At 41.7% G+C, this 14,815-nt stretch overlaps 1 protein-coding gene across 1 annotated transcript in view; it reads right to left on the reverse strand.

Annotated features, from left to right (window-relative positions):
• LOC137369998 (gamma-glutamyl hydrolase-like) overlaps positions 1-14,815 on the reverse strand; it is a 63,218-nt gene that overhangs the window by 39,830 nt on the left and 8,573 nt on the right. The window contains exons 2-3 of the mRNA XM_068031906.1: positions 8,126-8,237; positions 2,782-2,832 (exon numbers count right to left, since the gene is read on the reverse strand). Coding sequence (XP_067888007.1) covers positions 2,782-2,832; positions 8,126-8,237 — 163 coding nt within the window. The remainder of the gene's footprint in view (positions 1-2,781; positions 2,833-8,125; positions 8,238-14,815) is intronic.

Here is a 14,815-nt window from a genome sequence, read left to right on the forward strand (position 1 = left end):
TTCTCCTTCAACCTTGTTCTCTTATTGAACTCCTTCAACTCCACTCACTTCCTCCAAATAAAAAGTGTTGATATGGGTACCCGCATTGGTCCTAGTTATGTCTGTCTTTTTGTGGGGTATATTGAACATTCTTTGTTCCAGTCCTATTCAGGCTCATTCCCTCATCTTTTTCTGGTACATTGATGACTGTTTTGGTGCTGTTTCCTGCTCCTGCCTGAACTGGAAAACGTCATCAACATTGATTCAAGTTTCCACCCTTCTCTGACCTTCACATGTCCATCTGCGACACTTCCCTTCCCTTCCTTGACTTCTCTATCTCCAGGGATAGGTTGTCCACTATAAGCTCACTGACTCCCACAGCTACCTCGACTACACTGCCTCACACCCTGTCTCCTGTAAGGATTCCATTCCATTCTCCCAGTTTCTCCATCTCTGACTCATCTGTTCTGATGATACAACCTTCCACAAACAGCGCCTCTGATATGTCTACCTTTTTCCTCAACCGAGGATTCTCCCGCACTGTGGTTGACAGGGCCCTTAATCGTGTCTGACCCATTTCCCACACTTCTGTCCACACCTCTTCCCCTCCCTTTCAGAACCGCGACAGGGCTCCCCTTATCCCCATGAGCCTCCACATTCAAAGGATCATCCTCTGCCATTTCCGCCACCTCCAGTGTGATGCCACCACCAAACACATCACCCCTCCCCCTCTCTTCAGCTTGCCAAATGGACCAATCCCTCCGCGACACCCTGGCCCACTCCTCCGTCACCCCTGACACCTCTTCTCCTTCCTAAGGCAACTTCCCATGCAATCACAGGAGGTGTAATACATGCCCTTTTATCTCCTCTCTCCTCACCATCTGAGGCTCCAAACACTCCTTCCAGGTGAAGCAGTGATTTACTTGTACTTCTTTCAATTTAGAATACTTTATTCGCTGCTCACAATGCAGTCTCTTCTACACTGGGGAGACCAAATGCAGATTGGATGACTGCTTTGAAGAACACCTCCACTCGGTCTGCAAGCATGACCCTGAACTTCCAGCTGCTTGCCATTTTAATTCACCAGCCTGCTCTCATGCCCACATTTCTGTCCTCGGCCTGCTGCAGTGTTCCAGTGAAGTTCAATGCAAGCTCGATGAACAGTACCTCATCTTCCGATTTGGCGCTCTACATCCTTCTGGACTCAATATTGAGTTCAATAATTTCAGACCATGAGCCCCATTATTTTTTATTTATTTATTTTTAAATATTTTTTAACCATATGCTTGTCTTAAACTTGCTTTTCATGTTTTGCTTTTGTACAGAGCTGTTCATTATTCTGCCATTAGCACTCGCTGGACTCATGCTTTGTCTTTCACTATGACTATTTAGCGCTCCATTTGCATTCAGTTGCATGACATCTCTGTCATTTAATCTCTTCCCCCCAACCGCCGCCGCCCTCCGCCCATCCTATCACAGACCCTTCCTCTTGTGCTTCTCCCCGCCTCCCTCTTTCACTTGCTCAAAGACTGTTACATTTCTAACTTTTGCCAGTTCTGACGAAGGGTCGCAGACGTGAAACATTAACTCTGCTTCTCTGTACACAGATGCTGCCAGACCTGCTGAGTATTTCTGGCACTTTCTGTTCTCATTGCAGAGTTCAAGCATCTGCAGTATTTTGCTCTTATTGCTACAGACAGAGCCAAGTGATCGCACACCAACTGGTCAATTCAAAACCCTGTTATGGAAGGTGGTGGACAATTAAGCAACTAATGGGAGGAGGAGGCATCGTGAACATATTCATTCTCATATTAGGGCATTGTGCACCTAGGTCACATAATGATAACCACCATTGACAGGATAAATAAATAGTACTAGTGCCATCAGATTTACAACAGTCTTGTAGCACACTCTGTCCTTTCCTTTTACATGCAATATTGGATAGAAGTAATCAAAATAAGACCGATCTTTAACTGTCAAGAAAGAATATTAAATTTTTTTTAAAATGAAAAAAAAAGATAATTCTATTGATAAGGAACACATTGAGCAGCCACAGCACCATATTCCAGGCTGACAGTATTAACAGCAATCCATAACCAACTGGGCATTAACTTCCTTCAGTAAGGAGCTACTGATGGCGCTCAGGCAAAGGGATGCATTGTTTAAAATTGTCAGCACTTCACACAAACTTTCTTTCATCAGTTTGGCTTGATATTATTATTCAGGACTTCAGCAGACAAAAAGTGACATCACTACAATGCCACAAAAAGAATGTTTCCCCGAGCCTAGTAATCGGAATTACAGTCTGTTCCTCTTAATTCAAAATTGCTTAATTTAAACCCGCTGCTTTTAATACTTCCAAACACAACTGCGGTAGATAAGAAACTAGTAATAGATTTTCTACCATCTCAACAGTTGGTAAGAGAAAGGGGAACATAACATACCTCCTGTTCAAGTACAATGACAACATATCAAAATACTTTTTTTTTAAAAAGTTAAATCTATGCAAACTGAATACCATTCAATAAACCTTGCTCTCTTAATTCCTGTAGTTTAAACTTTTAAGTACAATGTACCTTAGCAGAATACCTTGTGTAATACTTGTTTACTAATCCCTCGCTAATAGAAAAACATTTCTTATACCGTATCCCTTAAAATGCTTTTATATTCTCAAAAGCAGTTAGAAAAAGCTCCTGCAACTTACTGAAGACTTGACATGAAAAATCCAAACTTTCAATGATACACTCTGAAAAGTGATCCAAATATAAAACCAAGTCTGTTGCAATTTCATAAGCCACTCACCCATTTATGGAATAAAATAGTTTCCTGTATTGAGCTTCAGTTAGGTTGATGCTATAGGAGAAAAATATCTACATTATTACATTTGGAAATGGAAGAAGAAATTATACTTCGGTAAAATAAAATCTGAATTTAGTCCTGGAGAATGACACATTTAAGTAAATATTAAATAAACAAAATTAAAAATTATAATATTGGTGATCCAATAGCAATCATAAGCACTTTATAATTAATCTTACATAATCAGAGTGCTCAAACAATCAAAACAGTTACAAACCTCATTACAACTTGTCACATTTTACTCAACAGCTTAAAAACTAGAAACTAGACAAGATGGTTTTTACTATTAACTTGAGTCATAAAGGACTTTGGTCTTCATAAGCATGATTTTGACACTTCACCTCACCTCATTCCAACCCCTTGCTCCCCCATATTGGGTCCTTTATTACCCATCCTTTAACTCTGCTGGACCTTTAAAAAAAAGCTTCACTTCCAAAAAGATTCTGGCTCCTCTGTTAATTCAATTACAGAAAAAGCCCACCAACCCTATTGATGCATAGCTGTCATTAGAACTATTGCACAGAAGAAGAACATGGCTCACCTATGGATGCGTTTAAGGTTATCATTATGCTTTTCTTATTACACAGAGGGGCAGGGTAAATACCAAAAATATTTGCGATGGCAGTGAGCTGCCTTCTTGATCCGCTGCAGTCCATGTGGTAAAAGTACTCCCACAGTGCTGTTAGGTAGGGAGTTCCAGGATTTTGATAAAGTAACGATGAAGGAACAGCGATATATTTCCAAGTCAGGATAGTGAGTGACTTGGAGGGAAACTTGCAGATGGTGGTGTTCCAATGCGTCTTCTGCCCTTGTTCTTCTCAGTAGAGGTCACAGGTCTGGAAGGGGCTGTCGGAGAAGCCTTAGCGAGTTGCTGCAGTGCATCTTGTAGATGGTACACACTGCTGCCAATGTGTGCTAGTGGTGGAGAGAATGAATGTTTAGGGTGGTGGAGTGCCAATCAAGCAGGTTTCTTTGTCCTGGATGGTATCAAGCTTCTTGCATGTCGTTGGAACTGCACTCATCCAGGCAAGTGGAGAGTATTCCATCATTTGGGGAAATCAGGAGATGTGTTACCAGCCTGACTTAATCTGTAGCCACATTATTTACTTAGCTGGTCCAGTTAAGTTTCTGGTCGATAGTGACTCCCCCCCACCCAAGATGTTGATGTTGGGGGATTCAGAGATGGTAATGCTGATAAATGTCAAGAAAAAATGGTTAGATTCTCTGCTATTGGAGATGGTCATTGCCTGGCACTTGTGTGGCCTGCATGCCACTTGCCACTTAACAGCCAAGCTTGAATGTCGTGTGGGTCTTGCTACATGTGGGCATGGACTGCTTTAGTATCTGAGGAGTTCCAACTGGAACTGAACACTGTGCAATCATCAGCGATCATTCCCACTTATAACCTTGCATAAAGTTACATCAGATACCTTCGAGGGAGGAAATTTAAATTCTGATGTCAAAGCAAAGTTTAGTTGAGTACTGTGAGGCATACTTATATGAACATGGCCATGATGAAGATAACAGTACTAACATGAAATATATCAGACACAAAACAGTACTCGATGAATTCCTGCGACAAAATGAATGGCCTGAATTTTATGGTTAATGGCAAAAAAGGCACTTGATGGTCATTACACTCACAGCTGTCCACAACTATTTGAGAGCTTTTGCGTCGCAACTTACGGTTATTCAAACTTTATTTCAGCACAGCATCCTCAACAGGGGTTCTGCAGCGTGTGTAAACAGGGCAAGCAATAACAAGTCTCTTCAACCATTGAACTGAAGTACCCTCTTTAGCCAAGAAGTACAAATTAGAATATTTAATTCAATGTAAAATCATGTACAGAGAGTGAAATAGAGGGGGAAGAATAATGGAATTAAGACAGAGTGAGAAAAGAGACAAAGATAAGTTTTCTTTTAAAATCCAAGGAATGAGAAGCCGCACTTGTAAAAGTAAATTTCCAGCATCAGAATTTGTTTAGTAGCAAACCATTAAAAATTTACTTACACTTGAATGGACAATCCTAACTTTTTCTGGCATGTTTAGCGGATATCTAGTGGGTAAGTCTGCAACTTCACGCCTTTCATATGTTTAAGTGCCGAGTATCTTGGCGAGGTACAGGTATAGCGCAACCTGCTGAGGAGCAGGGCAACTCAGACAGTAACTTCCATTTCTTCCACTGCTTTACATCTGGCAGGTCGTGCACTGGATTTTCCATATTAATGTCACTTTCTATGTGGACAAATCGTAACCTCATACCTCCCGACCAGGAGGAACTGAAGCCACACGGAGATGAAAGCCATTCACCAACTGAGGAGATTTGAACAATGCAATTACTCCTGCCAGTTCATAGCGAAGTATGGTTGCTTGCCCAACCCTGAACAAGTTACTGAATGATGAACATTAGAAAGCCAATCTTATTAAATAATTGAAAAAAATGCTCAGTGAAGTCGCTTTCCAACAATAATAATGAAAAGAAGTTGGCAATATGATAAAACTGGCTGTCCAGAAAAGGAGAGTGTTGTGCTGCATCAAGAACATGACAAAGACCATAAAATTGCTGTCTATGTTAGCAAGGACCCCAAATGATATGGAACAAAATGTCCAAGAAGACATTACTTTATAATTTCCTGTGCTGCAAGTTATTTATAGAACTATATCAAAGAATAGAAGATTACCATTGTAACCAATTACGAGGTTTTGGCCTTCCTGAATAGCAAGAAGATTTTTGAAAGTAATCTTTCCAGCAGTTAAATAGTCGGATGGACCCTACTGCTGCAAGGGTTTCAGTTGGAAGATTAAATATGCTAAAGGTAAAAGGAAAGACAGTGCACAGGATCCGGTGGAATTGCACAACTGAATGTCAAAGACAAAGAATTTGTGGCACACACCAACTCCAATTCAGGCTTGACATTACAAAGCGATCGACTAGTCAAGAAAAAAAAAATTGAAAAAATAAAGATTTGTTGGAAGAAGGTGAAAACCAATTAAAGATGCTTCTGCCAGGTAACAATCAAGATGATGAATTAGTAAAGTTACAATTCTTGACAGGAACAGATTAGTTGAAGAAGGATCAGAGTCCTGAAGTGAGGATGGTAACCTGCCAATTGGGAAGTTGAGAGTTCCAGTGATGATATACGACCTGATTTTTTTTTAAAAAGCAGCTAGAAGACAATGAATAAGCTAAAAATATGCCTCAATACTCAGGACACAGGAACGCATCTAATTGTTCTTACAGATCTGGAGACTGATCTAGAGATGACATTATCCATTCCAAGCAGACAGAATTTCAGTTACAAAAAAACTTCCTTTTTGATTTCTTAAGAGTGAACGAAGTAGATGGGAAGTTCCTATATGACACCATGATACAATGTTACATAACTTCCATGTTAAGGAAGCCACAAATGATGCACTAAAGCAGAGTACTTACTGTCTAGTTACGTTCCAAGATGTAGATTTGTTTATCTGCAAGCGTTCAATCCATCTCAACCAATCATCTCTGCCACTCCAGAGAGGAACTGTTCAAAACTATGGTCAAATTTACAGTTAGATTGAGTAGGATCTGTGGCCAAATATACTAAAGGAAACAGATATCTTGCACTCTCAGCTTCCTGTTCAACAAGTGAGTTGAATGCACACATGACTAGGAATGCCTCAGAAGTCACTATTGCCCCACTTCTAAACTTGCCTTCCTGCCTGCAACCTTCTCCTGATGCTGGCAAGTGGCCTCTGCTGGCCGATCTTTGCACTCATCTGCCAGACAGCTGTTGCTTTCCACTGAAAACGGCCGAGCAGCTGACCAGTAGCACTGAAATGAGGGCCAGAAGTTACAATCTGCCGGGCCTGATTCAACTTCCTAGGAACAAATTGAGGGATTGTCATCCCCCTCTCCCCTCACCCCACCAACACCCAGCTTCCTACTGGAAGTTTAAAACAGTCCATCTAAGTAGCTGATCATTCCACATCCTTGCGCCTAACACAGCATGCCAACCACATAGTAGTAAACCTGCTTAAAAAATGAAAAGATTACTCCAATGGCCATCAAATGTATTCGAAATAAATGTGCTAAAGTGACCCATTTCAGATGATGACAGGTAGATAAACCAACTTATTTATCCACCTGCTTTGTACAAGGTAGCAGAGGTGAGAACATAGGGCCAAGCTGACCCTAACTCCACAAAAGATGTCAAAATGGCTAAGAGTAAAACTAAAAGTCATGGGGTTTTAGGGGACCTGTCCCTTGATCAACAAAGCAAATAAAATGCTGAACTGTACAGTTAAATGTTAAATTGTACAGTGCTCTGGTAAGATCACAGCTTAAGTGTCATGTCCAGTTTTGGTCATCAAGCCCTACATACAGGTAATGCAGAAAAGAGATAATATGGCTGATCCGTGGCATCGGGGCACTAGGTTACAAAACAAAACTGGAGAAATTTGAGATTTTAACCTTGAAAGGAGGTGATTAAAAGGATGTCTCATTGAGGTATAAAAGATAGCTCAAGATGGAGAAAAGGTAAATCAGGAACACTATTCCAAATTAAATGCTGCAGAACAAAGAAGCACAGGATGAACTAGTAAAAGAAAAAAGCTAGGATTAATTGTGGCAAGGTTTTTCTTCACACAAAAGATTGATCGACTGCCAGATAAAAATCTAGGTGGGTTAGTGGCTGCTAAATCCCTGCAGAAATTGTGATGGGGGACTGTTGCATTTTCTGGGTGAATGAGCTGGAATGGATTTAAATGGCCTTCCTCACCTGTAGCTGAGCAAGCTGGATGGTTGAGGCTGGCATTGTGATAGTGCATTTGAAGAGGAAATTCCAGAAAGAGGTGTGAAACAGACACGCTGAAAGGTGAACTGGAGATACGGGTCAGCAAGAAACAAAAAAGGGTTTAATGAGAGAGAAGCAAAGTTAACGTTTCAGGTCAGTGACCTTTCATCAGAACTGACGATGTTCTGATGAAAGGTCACTGACCTGAAACATTAACTTTGCTTCTCGCTCCACAGATGCTGCCAGACCTGCTGAGTATTTCCAGCACTTTTTGGTATTTTCAGATTTCCAGCATCTGCCGTATTTTGCTTTTATTATAAAGGTTTAACGAGGGTGGAGCAGCCTTGGAGACACATTTTAAACATTTTTTTTACATGTTCTACAAATATTCTAACTACATTACCCAAATAGTTAAACTTGGGGATCTCACCTCTGACTTTACCACGGTAGTTTCTCCGATGCAAAAATCAGGGTTCATAATGGCTGTGCAGTGTAAAAGGTGGTCCTGACCTACCTTATGGGTACAACTCTTGCTCCAGCAGATTCTAGATATTTTACATATGATGCCGCAACAAAACTGCTGCCAAATTTCTGAAAACTTCGAGACGTTTCCTGAGCCAGTACACCTAAAACAAGGAAGAAAGTTTAGCCTCAGTAAACATTAAGTAAACACGCATCATAAGTGTCAAAAATCAAAATACTGTGGATATTGGAAATCGGAAATTAAAACAGAAATTGCTGGAAACAGTCAGCAGGTCGGGCAGCATCTGTGAAGAAAGAGTTAACATTTCAGGTCGATGACTCTTATAAGTTCCAAATGTAGGCAAGATTAGACAATTCATCCCCACCCGGACAAGTACAGACTAAGATAAGACATTCATAATTATCTGAGATGAACTTATAGTAAAATAACTTTTAAAGCCATCTATGGGAATATACTTTCCTCAATACAAGCCTACTCCCAACGTACTTTCCTACATTTCTCCAGTAGCTACACTTCAAAAAGTACTTCATTTGCTGTAGAGAGCTTTTGGGATATCCAAGGGTCATGAAAGACATTTTATAAATGCAAGTCTTTTTCTTTACTTTTCACTTCATCTAATCTTAGTAATATCCTTCTATTCCTTTTTCCCTTGTGTACTTACCTAGCTTCCACATAAATGTATCTATGCCATTCCCTTAAACGATTCCATGGATAAAAAAAAAATCTTTCTCCTGAATTCCTTATTGGATTTATTTACTATCTTATATTTATAGCCCCTAATTTTGGAAGCCCACACACATGGAAGCATTTTGATATGTTTAGTTTAGAGATACAGCACTGAAACAGGCCCTTCGGCCCACCGAGTCTGTGCCGACCATCAACCACCCATTTATACTAATCTTATACTAATCCCATATTCCTACCACATCTCCACCTGTCCCTATATTTCCCTACCACCTACCTATACTAGGGGCAATTTATAATGGCCAATTTACCTATCAACCTGCAAGTCTTTTGGCATGTGGGAGGAAACCAGAGCACCCATGTATAATTTTGAGAGCTCTGACAGATCATCTCTCAGTCTTACCTTTTCTAGATAAAGAAGTCCCAGTCTGTTCTGTCTTTCCTGATCATAGTACTATTACATAGAAACATAGAAAATAGGAGCAGGAGTAGGCCATTCGGCCCCTTTGAACCTGCTCTGCCATTCATTATGATCATGGCTGATTATCCAACTCAGTAACCTGTTCCCGCATTTGCCCAATACCCTTTTGATCCCTTTAGACCCAAGAGCTATATCTAACTCCTTCTTGAAAACATACAATGTTTTGGTCTCAACTGCCTGCTGCGGTAGCAAATTCCACAGGCTCACCACTCTCTGGGTGAAGAAATTTCTCCTCATCTCAGTCCTGAAAGGTTTACCTCGTATCCTTAGACTATGACCCCTGGTTCTGGACTCCCCCACCATCGGGAACATCCTTCCTGCAACTACCCTGTCAAGTCCTGTTAGAATTTTACAGGTTTCTATGAGATCCCCCTCACTCCTCTGAACTCCAGCGAATATAATCCTAACTGACTCAATCTCTCCTCATACATCAGTCCCACCATCCCAGGAATCAGTCTGGTAAACCTTCGCTGCACTCTCTCTATAGCAAGAACATCCTTCCTCAGATAAGGAGACCAAAACTGCAGACAATATTCCAGGTGTGGCCTCAGCAAGGCCCTGTATAATTGCAGCAAGACATCCCTGCTCCTGTACTCGAATCCACTCACTATGAAGGCCAACATATCATTTGCCTTTTTTACTACCTGTTGCACCTGCATGCTTACCTTCAGCGACTGGCGTACGAGAACACCCAGGTCTCACTGCATATTCCCGTCTCTCAGTTTATAGCCATCCGGATAATAATCTGTCTTCCTGTTTTTGCTACCAAAGTGGATAACCTCACATTTATCCACATTATACTGCATCTGCCATGCATTAGCCCACTCACTCAACTTGTCCAAATCACCTGAAGCCTCTCTGCATCCTCCTTACAACTCACCCTCCCACCCAGTTTTGTCTCATCTGCAAATTTGGAGATATTACATTTAGTTCCCTCATCTAAATCATTAATGTATATTGTGAATAGCTGGGGTCCTAGCAAAGTTCCCTGCGGTACCTCACTAGTCACTGCCTGCCATTCGGAAAAAGACCCCTTTATCCCTAATCTTTGTTTCCTGTCCGCCAACCAATTTTCTATCCATCGCAATACACTACCCCCAATCCCATGTGCTTTAATTTTACATGCTAATCTCTTATGTGGGACTTTGTTGAAAGCCTTCTGAAAGTCTAAATAAACCACATCCACTGGCTCCCCCTCATCAACTCTACTAGTTACATCCTCGAAGAATTCGAGTAGATTTGTCAAGCATGATTTCCCTTTCATAAATCCATACTGACTCTGTCCGATTCTCCCACTGTTCTCCAAGTGCTCTGCTATAAAATCTTTGATAATGGACTCTAGAATTTTCCCCACTACCGACGTCAGGCTGACTGGTCTATAATTCCCTGCTTTCTCTCCAGCTCCCTTTTTAAATAGCAGGTTTACATTAGCTACCCTCTAATCTGTAGGAACTGTTCCAGAGTCTGAAGTATCTTGGAAGATGACCACCAATGCATCCACTATTTCTAGGGCCACTTCCTTAAGTACTCTGGGATACATACCATCAGGCCCTGGGGATTTATCAGCCTTCAATCCCATCAATTTCCCCAACACCATTTCTCTACTAATACTGATTTCTTTCAGTTCCTCTCTCTCACTAAGCCCAGTGTTCCCCAACACTGCTGGTATATTTGTGTCCTCCTTTGTGAAGACTGAACCAAAGTATGCATTTAGTTGGTCAGCCATTTCTTTATTCCCCATAATAAATTCCCGTTTCTGACTGTAAGGGACCTACATTTGTCTTCACCAATCTTTTTCTCTTCACATACCTATAGAAACTTTTACAGTCAGTTTTTATGTTCCCCACAAGCTTGCTCTCGTACTCTATTTTCCCCTTCTTAATCAATCCCTTGGTCCTCCTTTGCTGAATTCTAAACTGCTCCCAATCCTCAGATCTGTTGTTTTTCCTGGAAATGTATATGCCTCTTCCTTGGATCTAATGCTATCTCTAATTTCCCGTGTAAGCCATGGTTTGGCTATCTTTCCCGTTTTACTTTTGCGCCAGACAGGGATAAATAGTTGTTGCAGTTCATCCATGCGCTCTTTAAATGTTTGTCATTGCCTATCCACCGTCATCTCTTTAAGTAACATTTCCCAATCCATCATAGCCAACTCGCGCCTCATACCCTCGTAGTTTCCTTTACTAAGATTCAGGACCCTTGTCTCAGAATCAACTACGTCACTCTCCATCTTGATGAAGAATTCTATCATATTATGGTCGCTCGTCCCCAAGGGGTCTCGCACCACTAGATCGTCAATTATTCCTCTCTCATCACACAATACCCAGTCTAGGATGGCCTGTTCTCTAGTTGGTTCCTCAACGTATTGGTCCAGAAAACCATCCCATAAACACTTCAAGAATTCCTCCTCTATGGTATTGTGACTAATTTGATTTGCCCAATCTATATGCAGATTAAATTCGCCCATACTTACAGATGTTACTTTATCGCATGCATCTCTAATTTCCTGTTTAATGCCTACCCTAACATCACCACTACAGTTTGGGGGTCTATATACAACCCCCACTAATGTTTTTTGCCCCTTAGTGTTTCTCAGCTCTACCCATACGGATTCCATACCATCAGAGCTAATATCTTTGCATTAATTTCCTCTTTAACCAACATTGCAACTCCACGGTCTTTTGCTTTTTGTCTGTCCTTCCTAAATACTGAGTATCCCTGGATGTTCATTTCCCATCCCTGGTCATCCTGCAGTCATGTCTCCGTAATCCCGACTATATCATACCCGTTTACATCTCTTTGCGTGATTAATTCATCCGTTTTATTGCGAATGCTCCGCGCGTTAAGGCACAAAGCCTTAAGCCTTGTCTTTTTAACATTACTTGTCCCCTTCCCACTATTTTTCACTGTGGCCCTGTTTGATTCTGGCCCTTGATTTCTCTGCCTATCACTTTTCTTATTCCCCTTACTGTCTTTTGTTCTTGTCTTTGATCCTCCATCCTCTGACTCCTTGCAAAGGTTCCCATGCCCCTGCCATTATAATTTAAACCCTCCCCAACCACTCTAGCAAATACTCCCCCTAGGACATCAGTCCCAGTCCTGCCCAGGTGTAACCCGTCCAGTTTGTACTGGTCCCACCTCCCCCAGAACTGGTCCCAATGTCCCAGGAATCTAAAATCCTCCCCCTCACACCATCTCTTCAGCCATGTATTCATCTGTTATATCCTTCTATTTCTACTCTGACTAGCACGTGCCACTGGTAGTAATCCTGAGATCACTACCTTTGAGGTCCTATTTTTCAACTTACTTCCCAGCTCCCTATATTCTGCTTTTAGGACCTCATCCTTTTTTTTTTAAACCTATGTCATTTGGACCAATGTGTACCACGACCACTGACTATTCACCCTCCCCCTTCAGAATGTCCTGTAACCGCTCTGAGACATCCTTGACCCTAGCACCAAGGAGGCAACATACCATCCTGGAGTCTCTTTTGCGGCCACAGAAACGCCTATCTATTCCCCTTACAATTGAATCCCCTATAACTATTGCATTCCTACAATTTTTACTCCTCCCCTGTGCAGCAGAGCCAACCATGGTGCAACGAATTGGGCTGTTGCTGCTTTCCCCCCGAGAGGCCATTCCCCCCAACAGTATCCAAAGCAGTATACCTATTTTGCAGGGGAATAGCCACAGGAGATTCCTAAACTGCCTGCCTAGTCCTCTTGCTCTGCCTGGTGGTCACCCATTCCCCTCCTGCCTGTGGGGTCTGAGCCTGCGGTGTGACCACCTCTCTATACGTGCTATCCACGATACTCTCCGCCTCGTGCATGCTCCACAGTGTCCCCAGCTGCCGCTCAAGCTCCGAAACCCGGGCTTCCAGGAGCTGCAGCTGGATACATTTCCTGCACACATGCTGGTCCCGGGCACTGGAAATGTTTGTAGCTTCCGACATGGAGCACACCATGGCTTTGAGCTCTCCTGCCATGACATAACCCTTTAAATTAAACCTTCTGGAAGATCTTAATGTCCAATAATATCACTTACTCTATTGTTATGACCAAGGTTGTCGGAATGCACCTTCTTTCTCTAGTTCCATTACTCCATTGGTCACAACATTCACTTTCTCCAAAGCTTCTATATCCTTTTTTATAATATGGAGACCAGTACTGTGTTCAGTACTCTAAATGTGGTCTAGCCAAGATTCTATGCAATTTTAACATAACTTCCCTGCTTTTGAATTCAATTCCGCTAAAAAAAATCCCAGTGCTTTGTTTGCTTTTTTAAAAATGTCTTTGTTAGCTTGCTTTCAATGATCTGTGAATCTATACCTCTACTCCAATTAGTCTCTTATTTTCACAAGCAGTAGGTGGCCTCCTTATTTCTCCTACCAAAGTGCATCATCTCACCCAATTCCATATTGAAATTCATTTGCCATTTACATGCTCATTTTGCAAGTTTGTTAATGGTTTCTTGTATTTTGTTGCAGTCTTTCTCAGTATCAACCAAACCCCCAATTTAGAGTAATCTGAAAATTTATATATTGTACTTTCAATTCCCAAATGCAAATCATATAGGTAAATAGTGAACAGCAGTGGTCCCCCCACCGGCCACCAGTTGAATAATCAGCTTAAACACCTACTTTTTGCTATACAGTTTGCTATTGGGCGGCACAGTGGCGCAGTGGTTAGCACCGCAGCCTCACAGCTCCAGGGACCCGGGTTCGATTTTGGGTACTGCCTGTGTGGAGTTTGCAAGTTCTCCCTGTGTCTGCGTGGGTTTTCCCCGGGTGCTCCGGTTTCCTCCCACAGCCAAAGACTTGCAGGTGATAGGTAAATTGGCCATTGTAAATTGCCCCTAGTGTAGGTAGGTGATAGGGAATAAGGGATTACTGTAGGGTTAGTATAAATGGGTGGTTGTTGGTCGGCACAGACTCGGTGGGCCGAAGGGCCTGTTTCAGTGCTGTATCTCTAAATAAAAAAATAAATAAAAATATTCATTCTGCTACTTGTCCCCTAACTCCACAAGTTTTGGCCTTCGTCTTAAGGATTTTAATAATTTTTAAGACACCTATGTTAGTTCTGCTTATGTTATTTACCCCCCTATGGAATTCTTCCACTGGGCTCTGACCAATCTCCTTCAGTATCACATCTAACCTTTTTCAATATGTACTGCTTGAGCTTCAGTTAAATAGCTCACCATTCTGGCAGATATGTCCTTACAACACAAAAGGTTATCCACTACCCTAAACAAAAAATCTCTCACAACTACAATCTCCGACCTCCAACCTATATCCTTGCCCAGGTTGCCATCTCTGGTTTTTGAACAGCCTTTTCTTCTGGGACTTTATTATTTTCTACAGTGTTGGCTCGTGCCTGGTATCTGGTCAATAATAATCTCTTGGGAAGCTTCACAGGGTTTCCAACCTTCCTTGCTTCTTTACTGGACTCAATCCATCCAGAATCCCCATTTATTTGTTTTCCTTCAGCTCTTGTCTGTCTGTTATTATACTGTTCCTGATTACACTGGTCTCCACCTCCAGCTCAAGGTTCACTGTC

The sequence above is a fragment of the Heterodontus francisci genome, chromosome 5 (assembly GCF_036365525.1).
Source record: "Heterodontus francisci isolate sHetFra1 chromosome 5, sHetFra1.hap1, whole genome shotgun sequence".
NCBI lineage: Eukaryota > Metazoa > Chordata > Chondrichthyes > Heterodontiformes > Heterodontidae > Heterodontus > Heterodontus francisci.